Source organism: Dermacentor silvarum, chromosome 1, assembly GCF_013339745.2.
Source record: "Dermacentor silvarum isolate Dsil-2018 chromosome 1, BIME_Dsil_1.4, whole genome shotgun sequence".
Classification (NCBI taxonomy): domain Eukaryota; kingdom Metazoa; phylum Arthropoda; class Arachnida; order Ixodida; family Ixodidae; genus Dermacentor; species Dermacentor silvarum.
The window spans coordinates 83,613,851-83,634,681 of NC_051154.1; the positions used below are offsets into that span (position 1 = coordinate 83,613,851).

Below are 20,831 nucleotides of genomic sequence, written 5' to 3' on the forward strand. Positions count from 1 at the left end.
GAGAACTATGCTGTTGGTAGGCTGTTTCAATTTTTATAGAAGCCAACAAAACAGTTTTTAGTACCATGGCTCTCTCTGAGAGCAGTGGTGGTTTCAAGACATGAAGAGCTGCCCAAAGACCATCATAACCTGGAGCCTAGTCTCATCAAAAGTACATGGCAGGAATTGAAACTATATCAGCTATGTGCAGCAGCACCTTGGACAATTCCCTCTGTAATGCTCACGTGTAAAAACAAGGTATTTTGTAGTATATGCTATGAATATAGATTAGAATTCTTTTTTTTTATTCACAGTCCCTTTAAATGGCACAAATTTAACACAGTCTGTTTTAAAAAAGGCCTTAGTGAGACAATACAATCAAGTATTAAAACAATGTTCCAAGAAAAGAACCTCTATAACATGCTGTAAAATGTCAGCAAGATATAAGAGATGTAAAGTCAAATATAGAATAAGTCACCCTAGCCACTGCATCAAGTCATCCTAGCCATTGCATCAAGTCATCCTAGCCATTGCATCCCTCCATGAGCTAGCTGGGCTTATATTGTGCACACATTGACTGGCTAATCACATGTTAAATTTTTTATAAGTTGCTAAACTTCCTTTATCAACTGTACATACCACCACAACTTACTAAGTGGTATTTTTTACTTTTTTCCAAGTTAACAAAATTCCTTTAGCAGCCATACATACCATACAAAACTTGCTTGGTCATATCTACCAACTACATCCACAAGCACATAAAATGTTTCAGGTGATTTTGGCACTAGATAACTCAGGTCGTATCTACCAGCTACATCCACAAGCACATAGAATGTTTCAGGCAATTTTGTCACTAGATAACTCAAATTTTGATCTGGCACTTTCAAATAATATGCACCCTGGTGATGAAGAGTGAAATAAATGTAGGTCTCCTTGCACTGCACCTACAGAACCTATACTTTACAACAGCATCATGCTAAACCAAAGGCAAATTTCTCTAACCTCATTTGCCTGAATCTCCCAAGTCTTTAGATAAGATTACCAAGATCACAAATGCTGATGTGGCTATAAATATAGCTTACTTTTCTGCCTTGAAGCTGCTGCACAGGTTGGGTCCCAAGGTTCTGTAAAGCAATAAATGACCTATTAGCCTTCCTAGCCAGGTGAAAGCATAAGAACACATTTGAAATAAAAAAGAAAGATGTTGCTTGTTGAATAGATGGCATTTTTCCTTACAGGGTGTGTTATAAAAGAATAAGATCCAAAATTATAAAATGTTCCATATTGCATGCATGTGTAAACAACAACTTCCTATTGCTTACTGTCTGGATGCACTTTTCATACTACGCATAATAAACAAGCAAAAAATTTAGACATTCAGGTTACACAGTATGGAGTGCTAGAAAACCATCTATATTGTAGCTTCCAAGTAAACATTTCAGTCAATAATAGCTATGCAGTATAGGAACCACGAGTAGGAAAACCTCGCAGCAGACATGTGTATAAATTGATTGGTGCAGTCTGCACTTCTGTTGGTAAGCACTAGAGTGCACCTGTGAATTCAAAGCAACATAACTAAGGTACAAGGCAATTTCTTCAAAACTGCCATGCTCAAATACACTTATAGCTCGAGTGCTCTTGACAAGCATAAAATAGAAAAGGATGCAGTGCCATACGGGATGTCTACGTGCTCACATATTAAACACCTCTGCAGTATCTCATCATGTGAGAAAACTTCTGTGATATCAGAGTCAAACTTGCATCGCAATAGGCACACTTGGAGCCTAGATATTTCAGTATGTATTCAATTGTGCTGCCATTCAGTGAGCATACTTCTATTGCTCGTCACGAGACTGGAGATTTCCACTTCACTCTCAACATAATAAGAACTTCAAAAAAGGCACAATCAAGCTGCTGCTGAAAATAAGTTTTCAGTGGAAAATAGCATCTCTTTAATAGCATCAGCATCTGTGCCATTTGGATAAGCTCTCTACTGCTCTTTCCTCCTGTAGCTATCTTGCCTGCACTGTTTTTTCCCCTCTTTCTAGCATTCCATGAGATAACATCCCATGCATTTTTATAGCTCTGCCTCCCATTCCAAATTATTTAAGAACAAAATGACTATTCATGGAAGATCACTTTCCTGCATCCACAAAATTTCATTTACGAGTTTGGCCATGTCGGTCACATGTTGGGAGTTAAGGTTCACACAGAGCTAGAGTTACCTATCAATGGCAGCCCTTTCCAATCAGTCAAGGTTTTGAGATATCTGCAGTCCACAAAAAAAATATTTTGATATAAGGTGTGAAACAGGGAACTTATGGAAGTTAACTGTGCTACAAATGTGATTCTGTTTCAAGACCTTTCGATGCTAAAGATATGCGAGTTTGAGGTTGCAAGAATTCATTAATGTTTTCTGAGACTCAGCAATACAAGTACAGTGAAGTGTCACTACACACAACTAGCTCGGAGTTTCAAAGGATGGACAGTGCAACTTTTTTAGGTACTACGTGTTCTTAAATGAGACCAACAATCAGCAGTACATTTAAAAGTTAAGGGGCCCACAACACCGTTCTTCAAAACTGAGAATGCATTGGAATAAGTGCAATGCCTCCAATTGCGTGTTCTTAAATGAGGCCAACAATCAGCAGTACATTTAAAAGTTAAAGGGGCCCACAACACCGTTCTTCAAAACTGAGAATGCATTGGAGTAAGTGTAATGCCTTTAATAAATTTTTGAAAAGAACCTAACAATAATAGAGATATAAAGAGTGCAATGTTTACTTTCCGCATTCTTTCTCAACACAAGGCTTCCTGTCAGCGGGGGCAGTGCCAATAGGAATGCTCTGCCCCCCCAACTTCTCCTTTCTTACTCTTCCTCTTTCAGCATTGCATTTATGGTAGCTTTTCAAAATTGGCAACTGACATTGGTGTAGAGAGCAACAAAGGAATGATGACAGGATGAGCAGAATGCCTTAACAAACATCACTTCCCTATTTGCCAAAAGATTGGGAGCTTTGCACAAGTGCACAAGCTTTCAGTCAGGAGTATCTCAGGATCATGAACAATCTGAACAATCACGCAATCGCTGGCGTCTATTGCACAGTTCTGTGATGTCATAGGTGGGATATAATAAAGAGCGCCTTGAATACAGCAGGAGAGAGCGAGTGATCCTTTATGCGAGATTGTGGTCTCCCTGCTGTGGAATAATAATTCACTTGCATGTTTATGGCAGCACTGCCTACAGATGGGAAATGTTTTCTTACCATGTAAAGTGTTGCAGTGCCCCTTTAATTTTTGAAACATCTGATGCATCAAATTTGAACAGCCTATTCTTTGAGCATAAAAGTGTGTTGATAACTTTATAACAATCCCATGCAATGCATCTCGTCTCACTTTCAAGTAACTGCTAATTTGCAAGTTACAATTATGTCCAAAAAGTCACGAGAGTTATGTGCAACTTTATAGCCTGGCCACACCATTTCTTTGTTCAACATGCTAGGAAAACGACCATGTCTAAAGATTACTGAAAGCCACATTCAAAACAGAAATATTCAGGTTCATTACAAGAGACCTAGCAACCCATTTGTTGTTCTTTTCATGACCTGCTAACATAAGTAAATCCTCCTAAACGGCAATACATTAAGCATGCAGCATACACAGACTGCCTGCAATTTTTTCTTAAAGGCCAACTCTGGCTATTATTCACAACTTGCAAACATCAACAAATTTTCTGCACGTTGTCTTTCACAATGTGTTCTCTTGACAAACCAAATACTAAAACTTTATTGCTTAGTAAGGTGACTGACTGGGTTATTTGATAATCAACAATAAATGTGAACTGCGTAAAAGCAACATGGGGGCTTATGCACTGTTCATGTTTAGTTGTCATACAAGCCTTCAAGTCCAGCATATGTATGCATGAACCATGACATCAGAACTGATGTCTGCTATTACATATAGTAAACACAATCACAATGGTTGTTGCCTTTTTTGCAGGTTTTCTTGCTTTGCCTTAAGCACATATTCTTAGTTTTTACTATTGTTGAAAATGATGTACTGTATTAGTTGCTATTTCAGCATATACAAACTTTGCTGTCACATCAGAAAGTCCCTTTGGCCATGCAGGACAACACTGATTTGCCTTGTGACTAAACATTGTTCCTGTGGAAAAAGACATAGGCAAGTAAAGAGAAGATGACAGGACAGACACGCCAGACTTTCAAGTGGTCGTTTATTTTGTGCATAGCAAATGTTTCATGGAGTAGAGAGCAAAACATTATGCAGGCCCTCCAGACTGTAGCAGGCAACACTGTGACAAAACGGCTGTGGCATCATCCACAGGCCTTACCACTGCGCGATGCCAAGGCAAGTGCAGTGACTAAACCATGCCAACTTTGATGACGAGACTACCAAGCATGTAGGTATTCCATATGTGCCCCAGCATTTCAACTGGCTGATGAAAGTGGCTAAAAAATAGCTTGCAAGTCATGTTTCCAGCATCAAGGAAGCTCACGAGAATGTGTTTAAGAGCAATAAACAAGCTTGTGAGAAGAAGCATGCCATGAAGTTTGCACGAAGCACAAGCGTAGTATACCAACTGGATATGCAGGTGCACTCCAGGATATGCTTCTCCACTTCTTTGCTACCCAGACTGAAAGGGAGCCTATTAGGGCACACTCAATGCATATAAAATGTAACAAATGCGTCAGGTCCACAGAGATTTCATTATCTGAAAAGAGCTCTGACACCTCAGTAATTCCATCCCTGCAGTGCAAAAAACCTTAGTTTAAATCAATGTTTCTGCACCTTACAGCCAAATGTGTGTACATTTCAAAAAAAAATTTAATTGTTCGTACACAAGCTCTCCCCTTTAACATTCCAACCCCACTTCAACATCTTTAGGCATTGCTACTCCATTTTTGGTACCCTCCCCCCCTTTCATCCTCCCCACTGCCCATTTTAGCACTGTCCCCCTCAGCTGCTCCTGACCTTGGCAGCCCCTTTCCTTTTTCATGGCAGGTCTCATCATCAAAATTAGCACCGTTTAGTTGCTGCCCTTGTCTTGACACCACACAGTTTAAGGCCTGTGGATGCCACAGCCTTTTTATCACCATGCTACTTGCCACATCCAGACTGACTGCATACATGTTATGTACATGTTTGTCACATATAAAATAAACAACCAGTTGAAAGTGAGGCATGTGTCCTATCATCCACTCTTCACCCCTCCATGTCTTTTTTTCTGCTGGAACAGTGTTTAGCCTCAACCAGAACCAAAAAGACTACCTTTTAAATCTTACAGCATTCATTTACCTTATGGCACATGATTTTGGCTTAAAATGTAATTAATCGATCTGCTAATTACATTACAGTCAGTAGGAGTCTGCATAAACAATTTTGTAAGAAAACTGGAATGTTCTTGTCATGCTTCCCTTCATCTTCACATGATCAATGTTAATTTACAAAAAAAAAAAGAGAAAGAGGCAACATGCTACATAATGAGTTTTATGATCATGTGCACCATTAAAGAAAGCATAATGTAGCTGTAACAACAAATTATCATATTAAAGTAGATGGTACGCATCAAGACAATAAATGGAAACTTCGAAATATTTTTAAAATACAACAAGAACTATCACAAGATATCACAAAATGAAACACTTTGAAAGCTTTGTTCAGTTTTATAACATTCAAGTAAAAAAAAAAAAAGGAAAGTGACGAGTTTAGCACATGCACACAATTCATCATTAAAGCTTAAAGAAATAAAGCACACAATAAACACATATACAAAAGTGCATGTAACATGCATTCAAGATGCTTCATGCATAATGAATCAGTGAGTCTTACCGGAAGATGCGGCCATGCCTCATAGATGAAAAGGAATTGAGATGAGAGCACATGCAAGTCAAAGCATGAACCACAAAGAGAAGCACAAAAAAATGGAGGTAAGCAAAAGCAAAGCATACTGCAGGAAAAGCACACTGCACTTGAAACTCAGTGCTACGATAATCAATGCTGTTTCACAATAATCATGCCTTAACTTAATAATTAGTATGATGCTTAAACACATACGAGTCAGAAGAAAATTAAATGGAAAGCTCTCTGGTTACTACACATACATCAATTGCTTTCCAACTTTTTTTCCGTGTCATTTTAAAAAAAAATGCCACAAACAAGCTAGAGTTAGTAGATAAGTTAGGCATGTGTGAACTTGAGCAAAATTGCCTTGTATATAGCTATTTCCTGCAAAGCAAGAAAGAAAGGCTACATGCAAGAGGTACATTAATGTTAACAAAGAAATAAAAGGATAAAAGTGTGAATTTAAATGCCTTATCGTATTAAAAATTTAATGTTATAAATTTCTTTCTTGAGCTTAGAGTTCTGTATACTTGCCCAAGGCAAGAAACAAAGATTTCTGCAGCTACCATTGTATCATGCTCAGTCCATGTTACTAATAGAACAGTGAGCGTAAATGTTCATGCAATTAGGAAGGAAGCTGTTCTCTAACGAAAGCTGGTCTGCTAGAAATGACCGCATTGGCTACAATCAAAATTAGGACAAAGCTGCAATGTTTTTATGGAAGCAAAAAGCTAGTGACGATTTGGGGTTAGGCATCCAACTACAAAGATACACACAATGTATAGTCATGAGACAAACACTTCGGGCAAATTTGGATAGGCCTTCATACGCCTCAATTTCAGCTGAAACAACTACATACAAATATGCACTTAATCATATCACAATCTACTGTTGCAATGAGTAATCTGTGTGCACATTATGTTCAAATAGTATATTTATGCATGAACACAAGCACTAACAGACAAAACATTTCTTTCTAAGGCCTTCCTAGTTGGCACACTCTTATTTAGCAACAGCTTTTACCAACGCAACATTCACAGCAGTACGATAAAAGAGTACACATGACCATAGAAGTTTTCAGAACATGAAGGCCAACAAACTGCAATTTTTTAGAAGCTTAAAGGGACGCTGAGGACTATTTTATTTTTCGTCTAAATGCTTCCAAAAATTTGTATCCAAAGCCTCCACACCACATTTCGCAGGTTTAGGTTAATTTAAATGCACATTTCTCTTATCATAAAAAGACCTGCCACACTCCTGATAACATGCAATTATCAATCATGAGCAAGGTAATGGAAGTATTAATTACTGGTGCTAATAGAACCACGCAGTCCTTCTGGCCAACCCCATTGTGCTGGCTTTGACTAGCTAGTGCCACCAAAGCTGGAAATGGAGACATTTGCACCCAAAGGAAAGCTAGCGTTTTCGAGTTTGAGTCACAATGACCTCAAGATGCAACTACACTCATGATGCACATATTTTCACTTGGATAAATGCTCTGCTGTGTCCACACATCGAGATGGCACCAGAGGTTTCAGCATGTACGAATGTAGACTACTTTGAACCAAAGTACTGGGTTCTTGTTGCACGACTTTGAGTTAATCTCCTGTGAGGTGGTTTAGTACCACCATCTAGGTTGCAGATTGCCAACTACGCCAAAAGAGTGGATAGAATTCCACATGGTGTGCTACTTGAGAATACAGGTGTTGTGACTTGATTCTTCCAGTTTTGTTAAGCACCATGATACAAATACTGACATAACTATGCTTTCTATAAAAATGCAAATGCAGCAAGTTTAAGTGCGGTCAATAACAATATAAGGGCATCAACCAATCGCATTGACCTTACTAGAACTATTATTCGTAGTGTGAAGCATTTCCCAGTAGCACCTATAAAGTCAGTATGAAAATTTTGTGTCTGCAATAACGGTGCGTTTTATAAATAAATTAGAGCTTTAGAATGTGGCAGAATGGTGCAGTGGTGAACTATACAATAGGTTATACAACATACATCCTGAACTGAAATTTATTTTAGTGTCCCTTTAAGTATGCAGCCTCCCACGTTTGTAAATGGCCTGCAAAGTGCACAAGTCATCTCAGGCTAAACAATTTTTTCTTTTCTTTTGCAAGTTCTGTATTCCAAAAACTTCTATGGATAGCAGTACGAATGACTGCAACCACAGTCATGCTGGCATTAAGGAACATGCATGATTATTGAAGTGCAAAATAATATAATTTTACATGTTAAAATGATAGCTTAAGCTAAATTCTTTTGCTGTTAAATAATATATAAGTTAAGCTTAACTATTATAAAAGAAACATAATGATGATGAGTTAACCATTACACTCAAAAGCCTCTATACAGTGTCTAGACATAAGTAATAAACTCATCAATAACCTAAACATTTAAATATATTGCTTACAGAAATCTGCACAGTGACCCTTGAACAATGCTACATTCATTTCTGAAGTCAACCATTAACTGCTGAATAGATATTTTGCAAATTAATATTTTGACATAGCAGCTGTGAAACTGAAGCAAAGAACCTACAGCTGTACACATCTGGGAGACATAGAGGCTGTACACTGCTGGTGTAATGATGGTAAAATGGCAAAACATGCACAATCAGAGTAGAGAAGCACAAATTATACTAACATAGTTCTGAATCATTGAAAGTAATAAAAGATATATTATTCTCACCTGTTTCATGTGCTCGTGAATAGGAGCACGGCGAACTAGAGGAGTTTGGTGTCTGCAATTCTGCAATGATAGGCTTCTTTAACTACCAGCACATAAGAACTCCTTCGTATAACAACCTTTCTTTTTAACATTTGTTAGGGAGCTTTGGATACAAAAGAACACTGCCTACAAAAAGATGCCCAATTTTTATTTCACTATGCTTAAAAAATGCTTTTACTGCTTTTTGCCATATCATCCAGTGCCACAGATGTGCACGTCATAAGCATTTGTGTTCTGCATGCTTTTTAATTTAGCGATAAACAGAACTACAACAGTTCATAAACTAGTAACTCCATTTTCAAGCTTACATAATCTTTACCAAGATCAAGACAAGAAGAAAAGTCATTTTCTAAGGAGAAATTCTGCTTAAAGTTAGTGCAGCACAGGTTTTACCTCAAGCTAGTCAAGTACAAATTGCTAGCGCAGTATGTAGTATTGAAATTAAAGTGTTGGTAAAGATACAAATAGTACAAAAAAGGGGTATTGCATAAAAGCTGACCTCAATAGGCCTTTAAATTACCTTCGAAGGGTCTGTCAGTTAAAACTCCAGTAGTGAGAGCTAAGCATAAACGTACAATGGTAACGTAAAAGCTGTAAACCAGCATAGTGCACAATGGTGAAAACAGATAGCCACTGACAATGAGCTTACACACAGCCCTTCCTCATCACTGGGCGAAGACATAAAACTGTTCCACGACAAACCAACTCTGCTACAAGATAAAGGTAAGAAGAGTTGCACGAAGTAATGTACAGTTTGTAAAATATGTCTCCTTACTTTCTGCACTTTCACAGAAACAGCAAAGAAGCAATATCTCTAGTGTATTAAAAACCATCAAGTCAAAAAAGAAAGACACAAAGATATAAGTAAGGCAGATTGCCATGCATCCCGTAACAGCTTTTATTCAAAGCTAAGCAAACACAATAAATTCACCATATAGAGCAAATGCATAAGCATGTAGATAAACATATAGACAAAGACATGCAACCATAAATGAAAAGTGATAGCATCTTGCATACAAGGCATACAAACTAAACAAAGTTATGACAAAGAGGTGTACACACCCCACAGGCACACAGTGGAACAAGCACTTCTACAGTGCTAACATAAATGGGCTGTTTCTCTACCTTAGCATGCAGTTATTACAAACAGCCGAACTACCTACCTGTACAGACTGCAGCCGGTAAGTGGGCGCTCCTGACATACTTGCAGCTGAAGAGTTTGGTGGCAGGCTGGGGGCCACATTGACGACCTGCAGTTGCCCATTTTCTGTTTTCACAAGCAGGGTGCCACGCATCATGCCCGGCTGAAGTGTGATCGTGTTCTGCAAGTGGAAGTGCCACATATACAAGAACTTCAGTCTAATTACTATGTAGCAGGATAACTTGGCCACCAGATCTTGCAATGTGCATTTTCTGCACACAGAAAATACTATACATTTATGAAAGAAACAACATAGTTTTTTCTCACACAGATCCAAATAAAAATTTTAAAAATTGTGCAAAATGTCATACAGATGCTTCCAGACACAAAGATATAGCTCAGATTACTGCTTAATAAAACTAATAAACTATAGAACCAAATGCAGGGATAATTAAATCACACTCTAGCAACACTCCAAAAGCCACTGCTACCATCACAAAGTCGCAATTTCTTCAACCCCAGGAGCTTTATGGTAACGTTAGAAATGAAGTTATCTGCTCGGATAAAAAGAGAAATTTATTTTGAAAAGCTGCCGAACCATTTCTTTTTGCCTTTTAATACGATTAGCCTCTTTAGGGAGCTCCACACGCTTTTAAGGCTGGGTCTCTAACCCTTTTCCCACCAAAAAGGGTCACTTGGTAACTTGGGTCCCATGGTCTAATAGGTAGAGCGTCGGCCTGCTCGCTGAGGAAACTTGGTTCGAACACAACCACCAGACCAACTTGGGTCTCTCGGTATGTGACACTGGGTATGTGCCGCTCTTCAATGACTAAAAAAAAATCGTTTAAAATTTATCCAGTCTTGGGCGGAATTGAACCCGTGTCACATATATTCAGAAAATGTTGTCCGAATATATAGTGGCACACATGCCACATGCAGACTTCATGGCAGTGCCGCTAGATGGCACAGCGTGTCCAGAGGGGAAGTGCAAAAGGGAAGCCAAGCTGCATACATGCCTGAGACATGACCCATTTCGGCAGTGGCAATACAGTGTGTTGCTACATTGCTTCAATGCTAGTCGCATTAATGTTAACATTCTTCGTGAGGATGCTGCCGGAATTTTATTATAAGTATTTTTTTCAGTCATATCTACACGCAGCAAACCTTTGTAATAGCAACAGGAGTAAGCGCTAACAGTTAGTTCACTTAGTTTTTCCATCAGTTTTTCTGAACAGCAATTCTTTGGTATTATACTAACACAAGGGTGTACGGAAAAACCATACAGTTGGCTGCTCAAATGCAATGAAGATAAGTGTTTAAACAATTTTTTTCATAGAAGACTTTCAAGGAGCTGTATACATAACATTTTAATACCACCAAAACTCAGTGCAATATGACAGTAAAGAACATGAGGGGAGAGAGAACGAATTTAAAGTAGCAGCAAAGCAAGCAGACAGAAATGAGCATTATTCAGAAAAGGAACCTTTCATGAACACATTAAGCAAACATCCAAAGCACATAATACTATAAAACATACCATTAATGGACACCTTTTGGAAGTAAGACACTACGGTGCAAAAAAAAAGGGGGGGGGGGGGGAGGGGGGAATATGAAGCATGGTGCTTGTATATGAAGATTGCCAGATACATGTGAGAATAAATGGCTCACTAAATCATCAAAAAGGGAACAATCTATGCCTGCCACCCAAAATTTAAAGTAGAAAACTGCTGATTTGCACTTGTCAATAAATGAATTTTTCTCAATGCTCCTATTGAAGGGGAAAAAACACAGGGGGGAAGCACAGATGTAAAATACTTTTTTCTAACACTCCCCTGAAACAATACTGCAACTAATACATTATAATGCAGCTTCTAAAACAGGCAAGCTCAGGCTAGCATTTCACTGAATGCATGATACAGTAATACTGAAAATACTGTATGCTTCAACAATAAAATCAACTTACATTAGAAATGTCAACAGTTGCATTTGAAACTCATATACAATCTAAGATGCATGAGTATGCACCCAATATTTAAAAGAATAGAAGCATTCCTGTGACACAGGAAAAGCTTCAATGCAGCTGCAAAGTGACAGACACAGGGCAAAGCAGTCTAATGTGCTAATGTTGACAGTCAAAGGAGGTCTTAATAAAAAGAAAAAAGCATACCACAGCGGGTATCCAATTTTTTTTAGCTCTGCATTTAGAAAATGCGCTCCCTCTTTCATTCAAAAACAAAACTAACTAGGAATGAAAGGAGTGAGATCTCAGCATTCATAAAAAGCATGCATATATACCAGGTATGTTATTTTAACGTTAACAGAATTTTTAAATATCGCCTGTGGCATTTAGCACAAATCTACTTATGAGCTGGAATACTCAAAGAGGTATACATCACTTAAACTGGAAATCAATATGGATAATTACCTGATTAACAAAATGTCACTAATCAACTTTTCAACTAATTACTTAAGCACACATATTGCAATACACGAATTAAGCCAGTGATTTCGCAAGGCACATTCACTTCGGAGAAAATTTGAAATTAGCAGCAGGTTTTCAACTAAGCACAGTCAAACTTGCCATAAAAATGCACTGTTGTTCCACAACTTTTTTTTTTTTATGAAAGCACCTTTTTATGCATTGGAGCTCAAAAGTTACTGAAACACCAATGCAGTTTGTTACAAATTTTGTAAACACATAAGTTGAAGCTGGGGTCATCCTCACAATTCATGAGAAATGGATATAAAACCGGGTACAAATACTACCTTGCAACATGCGGCGTAAAGTAACTGGTTAAAAGTTTATTAGCAAAAATTTGTTATTTAGTCAAATACCGTGTGTGTGTGTGTGTTTGCGTGCGTGCGTGCGCGTGTGCGTGTGGAAATAAGGTATCTTGGCACTTACTATTTAATTTTTTTCTTCTGCCGTGCTTTTTAATATTCATCATTTTGCATATTTAAATTTACTCATAACTGCCTTTGACAAAAACAAGTGGAAAGGTAAATCTGTATAAAAGCTATTAAGCATTTTAACTGCAGCATAAAATTCTTCTGCAAATGGTGAAGGACCATTTACCACACTGCAGGTGAGAAGAGGTGCACTACAGCCTGTCAATGGAATGAGATGTGCAGCTACTCTGAACAGCTCAAAACAGTAACCTTTCACAATTCCACAACATGGCTGAGTTTATCCTGAAATGCATGGCATCTGGGCTTGCTTCAATACCTTTAAGAGAGCAAAGGACACACATTTTTGTATCCAATACCAATCTTCTTCTTCTTCTTTGTGGGATTTTACGTGCCAAACCAGTTCTGATTATGAGGCACACCGTAGTGGAAGGCTCCAGATTAATTTTGACCACCTGGGGTTCTTTAATGTGCACTACAACGCGAGCACACAGGCATTTTTGCATTTTCGCCTCCATCGAAATGCGGCCGCCGCGGCCGGGATTCGATCCCGCGACCTCGTGCTCAGCAGCCCAACACCATAGCCACTGAGCAACCACGGCGGGTGCTATATATATGTGTGTGTGTGTGTGTGTATATTACTAATAAGATGATGCACATATGAAAACGTCTTTATTTTCCCAACATTAGGCCTGCAATTTCGTGCTCAGCAGCACGAGATGGCTCAGTCAGCCTAGCTGACTGAGCCACCACAGCGGGTACCCAATACCCATCAATACGAAACATGGTACCCCCATATTCCAAACAGGGGTAATTACTTTGTTGCATTTTGATCTTGGCCCAACATTAGAAAGTGGCCCATAAAAAAAACACAACCTCATGCCTTCATTATTAACATGGCATGACCGCATAGGTTAAGAGAGAATGCCTCATGCCTTCATTATTAACATGGCATGGCCGCATAGGTTAATAGAGCATGTTTGTCACAGCGATTGGAGGCACTCATCCTGAATTGCCATTGCATGTGTGTGCACGCATGTGTGTAGTGAGACAAAACCTCACCAACTTTTTCAGTAAAATGAAACAAAAAAGGTCACACAGGAAAAAGGAGTGCTGGTAACATATTCCTTCTTAACTGTATGACCACTAAAGCAGAGCATACAAAAAACTTTGACAACCTTCCACAGACTCATATGTGGAACGAGGTTTTCTTACACAGTAGATTGTGGCTTTAATCATGACAGATTAGCTCATTGAGCTTTAAGCTAAATCGCCCACTTATTGGCCTATTCTACACAGGGATATGCTTAGCTTACGCAAATTCAGATAGCTTATCATCCATTAGCTTGGCTTACGTTAGACCAGCATTGGCCAAGCTCATGCACCCAGTAGACAAAAAAAAAAAATCTAAGCTCTGCTTTACAAGACCTTGTAACACAGTGGCCCCGACCCTAGAATACAAAGCTTAGGAGTTTATCACACCTAATCTTTCGTGGACGAATCATGTCACTTCCCTCTCTGCTAACGCTTCCAGATCATTAGCATTCCTGAGCCACAACTAAAGAAATGCCCCTTTCAAATTGTAAAACTAGCTTACTTAACCATCATTTGGCCTCAACTTGAGTACACCTTCTATACAGTCTCCCCATCAAAAATATTTATTGACCTTCTGGAGGGCCTCCAAAATAAGGCGAGCCATTTCATTTCAAGCACTTATACTTACTCAATTGTAACCCAAATAAACCTCGACCTTTCACTGCAACCATTAAGCACTTGCCGTGATCGTTTTATCATACAGCTGGTCTATCCATATCAAATCTGAAAGAAGCATTCTGCACGTCATGAAGACCGTACAATCAGTTCAGCTACACTCGCATTTATGACACCCCCACACACACTTTCAATTTTTCAGCTCTGCCTCATGCTATCCATCTCTGCAATGCTCTTCCGAATAACATTGTGTCCCAATCCAGCCACACCACATTTCGCAGTCAACTGGTCAAACATTTTGCTGTCTCAGCCATCTAGTCCTTCTGTGTCTATTTTTCCTTGTGCCTTAATTTTTTCCTGTAGCTTTCTATATCCTAGTCAAACATCTTCATTGATCTTGTAGTATGTAAATTCCAGGCCTGTCTTATGTTTATTTATTTTTCTGAACAAATACCATGTGGGTTTGCACACCATTCATAATCTGTTTACCTGCAGCCTATCGTTTCCTTCCTCCCCCCCCCCCCCCCCCATTTTGCATTGCAATGATTCACCAGTTGATATGGCTACTGTCGTGTTTGTATAAATACTCTGTAATACAATGATCTTCGTGTAATATTTACTGGTATCTTTCCATTCTTCATGTAATATTTACTATATCTTTCCAAGTAATGGATGGAATAAGTGGCCATAATATACTGTTATTCTCGCTTTCAATTATGGTACCGAACTCTCTGCCTTTAATGAAACATATCTGGGACTACAACCGAGCTAACTTCAATCAAATTAACGTTGAACTCGCTGCATTTCTTCAGCACTTCACTAGGATAGCCAAATCGAGAACCGTCGAACAGAACTGGCTATCGTACAAACAACAGATCATATCACTGATGGAAAAGTACATGCACCTTGTGCGCATTCGTGTAAATTCCGATAAACCTTGGTTTTCAAACACATTGCGTAAGCTTTCAACAAAAAAGAAATGTGTGTTCCGCGAAGCCAAAAAAGTGAAACTCTTCACAAAGTGGGACAATTACTTCAAGGCTTTGCGTGAGTGCACCTGTCTTTTAAAACAAACAAAGCGTAAATTTTATCACCAGGATCTGTTGAATATCCTTCGCGATAACCCCCAAAAGTTCTGGAATATACTAACAAACAAATCCGCTCCCTCACAACACATCGCCCTACTCAACCCAGATGGCTCCCAAGTTCCTGTTCATCAACGCAGCGATGCCATGAATTCTTGTTTTTGTTCAATTTTCACTCGGGAACCTAACCAAGTAATACCTCCCTTACCTCTCCTCAACCTCACGCAGATGCCACCCATAACAATTACAGCAGAAGGTATATCCAAACTTATCGATAACCTGAAGACTTAAAGTACTCCTGGCCCCGATAACATACCTGTTAAACTCCTAAAAGGAAAGAAATCAATTTGCAGTGCCATATTGCAATTTATTTTTGATCAATCCATTACCACCAGCTCGATTCCCAAAGACTGGAAGATCAGCCATGTCGTTCCCATACACAAATCTGGCAGCCGCTCCGATCCATCGAATTATCGCCCCATTTCTCTGACATGCATAGCTTGCAAACTCTTAGAGCATGTTATATACTCCCACATAGCTTCGCATCTTAATAACCACTCGTTCTTTTTTCCTAACCAGCATGGTTTCCGGTGAGGTCTTTCATGTGAAACACAGCTTTCCGAATTCACCACAGACATTCACCTCAATCTGGATTCCGGCTTCCAAACAGACGTTATCTACCCCGACTTTTCAAAAGCATTTGATCGTGTATACCATCGTCGACTATTGACCAAGCTTTCTTGCCTCAGTCTTGACCCTTTAATATTATCATGGATCCATTGTTTTCTTACTAATAGGTCCCAGTACACAGTCACTGACAACCGTAGCTCGGCTAGCAAGACCATGAGGTCCGGTGTTCCTCAAGGTTCGGTCCTTGGTCCCCTTTTGTTTATAATTTGACTGCGTCCTGTACCGGCACATAACCTCAGAAACTGATCATTTGTCGCTGCAAAATGACCTCAACAAAATAACTAACTGGTGCTCACGCTGGCTTATGGTACTTAACACTTTAAAATGTAATTTCATGTCTATTTCTCGGCAGCGAAACAACAGCATTTACCCCTATTCCCTCAATTCATCGGTCCTCTCATCCACAGATACATACCGCTACCTAGGCGTCACAATATCGAACAAACTCACCTGGTCTGACCACATCTCACAACTAGCGGCTCATTGTTGTAGATCGCTCGGCTTAATCAAAAGGTCCCTATCAATGTCACCCGCTTCTATTCGAAAACTTGCCTATGAAACATTCATCCGCACTAAACTTGAATATGCGTCACCAATTTGGAGCCCTTATCAGACTTACTTGATTAACACATTAGAATCTGTACAGAATTGGGCTGCACAATTTATAGCTTCACAATACGATTGGCACACAAGTATCAGTAGCATTAAATCTTCTCTTAATCTCCAGTCCTTGTCAACTCGCCACACAATTGCACAACTGTGTCTTTTTCACAAACTCTACTACTATTTTCCCCAGCTGCATAATACACTTCTTCCTCCTCACCGCACTCCTAGTCGACTTTTCAACAACTTAAGTGTACAACGTCTTCAAGTGTACAATGTCTTCATGAAACTACCACCGCATTTCGTAAATCTTTCCTGCCCATCACAATAGAGCACTGGAACGCACTGCTACAATCAATAGTTATTGAGCGTGATAGCTCAAAGTTCAAGTAGTTACTGACAGCCCATTATTAAACCTAATCACCATGCTTACACCTGTGTCACGTCTTACTACTATTGCTTTATTCTTTATTTATATATATGTGTATATATGTATATATATGTGTGTATATATATGCGTATATGTAGATTTAGTTATTTTTATTTTTGGATATTTAGCATTCATACAATTTTTGATATCATGACTGCTCTGTATTTCTGTTTTGCCCCCCCCCCCCCCTTATGTAATACCCCGAAAGGGGCCTTTGAGGGTTATTAAATGATGACGATGATGATGATTTGTACTTTTTCCTGTTTGTAGTTTTCATTTTAATTGAATTTTTGCATTGGCTGTTCTGGTGTTGTATGCTATTGTACAAATAGTGCTTTTGTTACACTAATGCCTTTTTTGTTTTGAAAAATGATTTCTTTACGTTTATGCAATCATAGTTCCCTCTTTACCAAATGCCTTTCTGAAGGAGCTATAAAGTATTTATAAATAAAGATAAAATAAAATTAAAATGGTGATGATTATATTAATATGATATTGATTTTTCTCTCAAACTATCTTAATTAGAATAGACATAATCAAAAGAAACCTTATTTCCTTGTTTCAAATCACAAATCAATGCACTTATGCCCATAAAACAAGTGTTAATAAGAAAAAGGAAAGAGAGGTTCGTTTTGTATAACTTTTCACCTTATTCATTTTAACTGTACAACTATATATTCCAAGCCTATTTTTCCTGTGCTCATTCCGCAATGCACTTACGCGTTTCTATAATGAGCTCCCAGAGGAAAAAATTTATTTGCACACTCTTTATTGCTTTCCCATCTTTGAACTACTGATCAAGGTTCCCATGCAGTAGCAGCCACTCTATCAAAGCAATTTCGACGTTCCACATATTGCCTTAATACAGAAAAAAAAAAGAAAATGCTCCAATGTCGCAGTCCCCTTGATAACAGGCAATCTGCAAAAATCTACAAGTTGGCTTCCCTGGAAGATCACTTTTGCCATCTCTGTGGCAAAGCATAAGCAGAAAGGTGCTGGAGAGTGTTACATAGGTGGAATATGCATTGTTTTCTTGTATAATTTTTTTTCTTTTTGGAGCACTAACTAAGGAATTTAATACTGTCATCTAACTTTCCCACACTTGTTTTCCCTAGAGAGGTGGAAAATCTTGTTCAGCATCAGCATATTCCCTGCCCAGTAGGCGAGCCCCGAAACGTGAAAGACCGGACCCATATTCAGTAACCCGTGAAGAATAGAACTGGGTTACGGGGAACAGATGGCATAGCCTTCTTGTTTTTTTTTAATTAACTGTAAAAGTTGGTCTATAAGTCGTGAGCTTTTGGCTGCAAAGCAGCTTCCTAGGGCAGGTGACAGTACAGAGCTTTGCCAATTGATATGGGCAGCTGTCATGGTTGATAGAAGTTTATAATTGCGGTCACAATAATTATAACCATAAAATAAAAGTTCAATTAGGTTTCATGTACTGCTAGCATTGTGATCAAATAGTGAATACTTGTTTGCAATGATTAATACAAGGTGCTCCTCCCTGTTTTGTGTCTCCATAAAATCAGGACATCACACTGTGATGACGATGATGATGATGTGTGGTGTTTTATGGCGCAAGGGCCAGTTATGGCCAAAGAGCGCCATGCCAGTGTTTGTGAGTGTGCAGTGGAGCGATGAATTCTGAGAAGTAGATGAAACGTGGCTGTAAGGGGGCCTAAAATTAATCGCTGTAAAGTGCATAAAATATACATGTACTAAAATCATGGCAATGACTCATGAGGTGTACTATGAAATGAAGAATGCATTGAGAGAGAATGACACAATATTTAAAATATTAAGATGCAGTAATTGGCAAGAAGCACTACTGCCTAAACAGAGCCCTTGAACCACAAGGGCCTGGAGGCTTGTGCTATAAAAAACTACTATCCTAGCGGCATCCTCTGGAGAGAGGATGCGCTACGACCTTAATGGGCTAATAACATGCAGGACCACATCGTTCAAGAAATCGACGACTGCTTTGGCATTAAAAAGCGGTTCTTCACCAAGAAACATGATGGGATGAAGAGGCACATGATACCGGTACGCTTGAGGAAAATATTTCTTTCTCTCTGTTTCGGCTTCCCGACACTCCACGAGGACATGGAGGACGGTCAGCCTCTCACCACATCTACCAGAGGTTGGTGGTTCATCACCAGTAAGCAAAAAATTGTGGGTGCCATATGTATGCCCTATTCTTAGACGACAGAACAGGACATCAGTTCCGTCATGTTTTCATTACGGGGGGCCAGAAACCTAACTGTGGTTTTATCAAGTGAAGCTTATTATTTCTTTCCGCATCCCACAAGCGTTGCCAGTGGCTTCGCAGTTTCTTTCGCAGGAAAGGCTTCAAATCTGTTGCAGGAACAGCAGCTGTAGGGAGATGTAATGCCTGAGATGTAATTGATGTGGCCATTTGGTCTGCTCGAACATTATCCTCAATAACTCTAACCCTGCACCCAGCATATAATCACATGCTGGTTAGATATATACGCTTTACACAGAATGGAATAGAGTTCATTAAGTACAGGGTTTTTATGTTTACAGAGTGATTGCAATGCTTTCACAACACTTTGCAAGTCTGTAAATATGATAGTCTTTTTAAGTTTTGATTTCATTATATACTTTACAGCCTATAATATTGCATAGGCCTCAGCCGTAAAGATACTTGTCTCCGGGTGCAGTACACCGGATTCTGAAAACGATGGACCGATGGCTGCATAAGATACCCCGGCATGTGACTTGGAAGCGTCTGTGTAAAACTCTGTACACAAGTATTTAGATTGGAGTTCTAAGAAATGCATTCTAATGTGTGCCTCTGGCGCGTGTTTAGTGACCTCTACAAACGATGTGTTACACTCTATGAGCTGCCACTGCCACGGCGGGAACAGTTTCACTGGAGCCATAGGACATTGTTCAAGCAGCGGAACACCCATTTCCTCACTGAGGTTCCTCACACGCAAAGAGAACGGCTTTCTCGCTGCAGGTCGATTAAAGAAGAGTGTGGCAGCGGTCACGTCATTTATAGTTGAATAAGAAGGATGTTCAATGTTTGCTTGTACTTTCAGAAAATATGTAAAACTGCTGTATGACCACTGCAGATGAAGTGACCACTGATTCGACTCTACGTAGAGGCTCTGGATTGGACTTGTCCTGAAAGCACCAGTCGCGAGATGGATACCTAAGTGGTGAATGGGGTCTAGTATTTTTAACGCACTTGGCGTTGCAGAATTATAAATTATTGACCCGTAATCAAGGCGTGAGAGGACAAGACATTTATACAAGTTAAGCAAACACTTTCGATCACTACCCCAAGTCGTACGCGACAGAAGCTTTAAAAGGTTCATTGTCTTCAGGCATTTTGCCCTCAGATGCTTAAGATGAGGAATACATGTGAGTTTACAATCTAAAATGATTCCTAAAAACTTGTGCTCGCTGCTCACAGAGAGCGCATCTCCTTTAATTGCAATACTTGGGACTGGCGTTACGCCTCTCTTGTTAGTAAAGAGTAGGCAAGTGCTCTTCTGGGCATTTACTTTAAATGCCATTTTCATCTGCCCATTCAGACAATTTGTTTATTCCAAGCTGCACTTGTCGTTCGCAGATGGCAATATTGCATGACTTGAAGGCTATTTGCACATCGTCGACATAAATAGAATAAAACATTGTGTGTGGAATGACT

At 39.2% G+C, this 20,831-nt stretch overlaps 1 protein-coding gene across 4 annotated transcripts in view; it reads right to left on the reverse strand.

The window, feature by feature from the left end:
* LOC119431670 (transcription initiation factor TFIID subunit 4-like) overlaps positions 1–20,831 on the reverse strand; it is a 99,498-nt gene that overhangs the window by 46,197 nt on the left and 32,470 nt on the right. For 2 of the 4 annotated variants that reach the window (XM_037699164.2, XM_037699169.2), the window contains 4 exons: positions 9,744–9,902; positions 8,542–8,601; positions 5,830–5,847; positions 1,062–1,103 (listed from right to left, as the gene is read on the reverse strand). In XM_037699164.2, coding sequence (XP_037555092.1) covers positions 1,062–1,103; positions 5,830–5,847; positions 8,542–8,601; positions 9,744–9,902 — 279 coding nt within the window. Of the gene's footprint in view, positions 1–1,061; positions 1,104–5,829; positions 5,848–8,541; positions 8,602–9,743; positions 9,903–11,258; positions 11,289–20,831 lie in introns of all 4 variants that reach the window. The other 2 variants (XM_037699152.2, XM_037699157.2) reach the window with 2 other exon arrangements.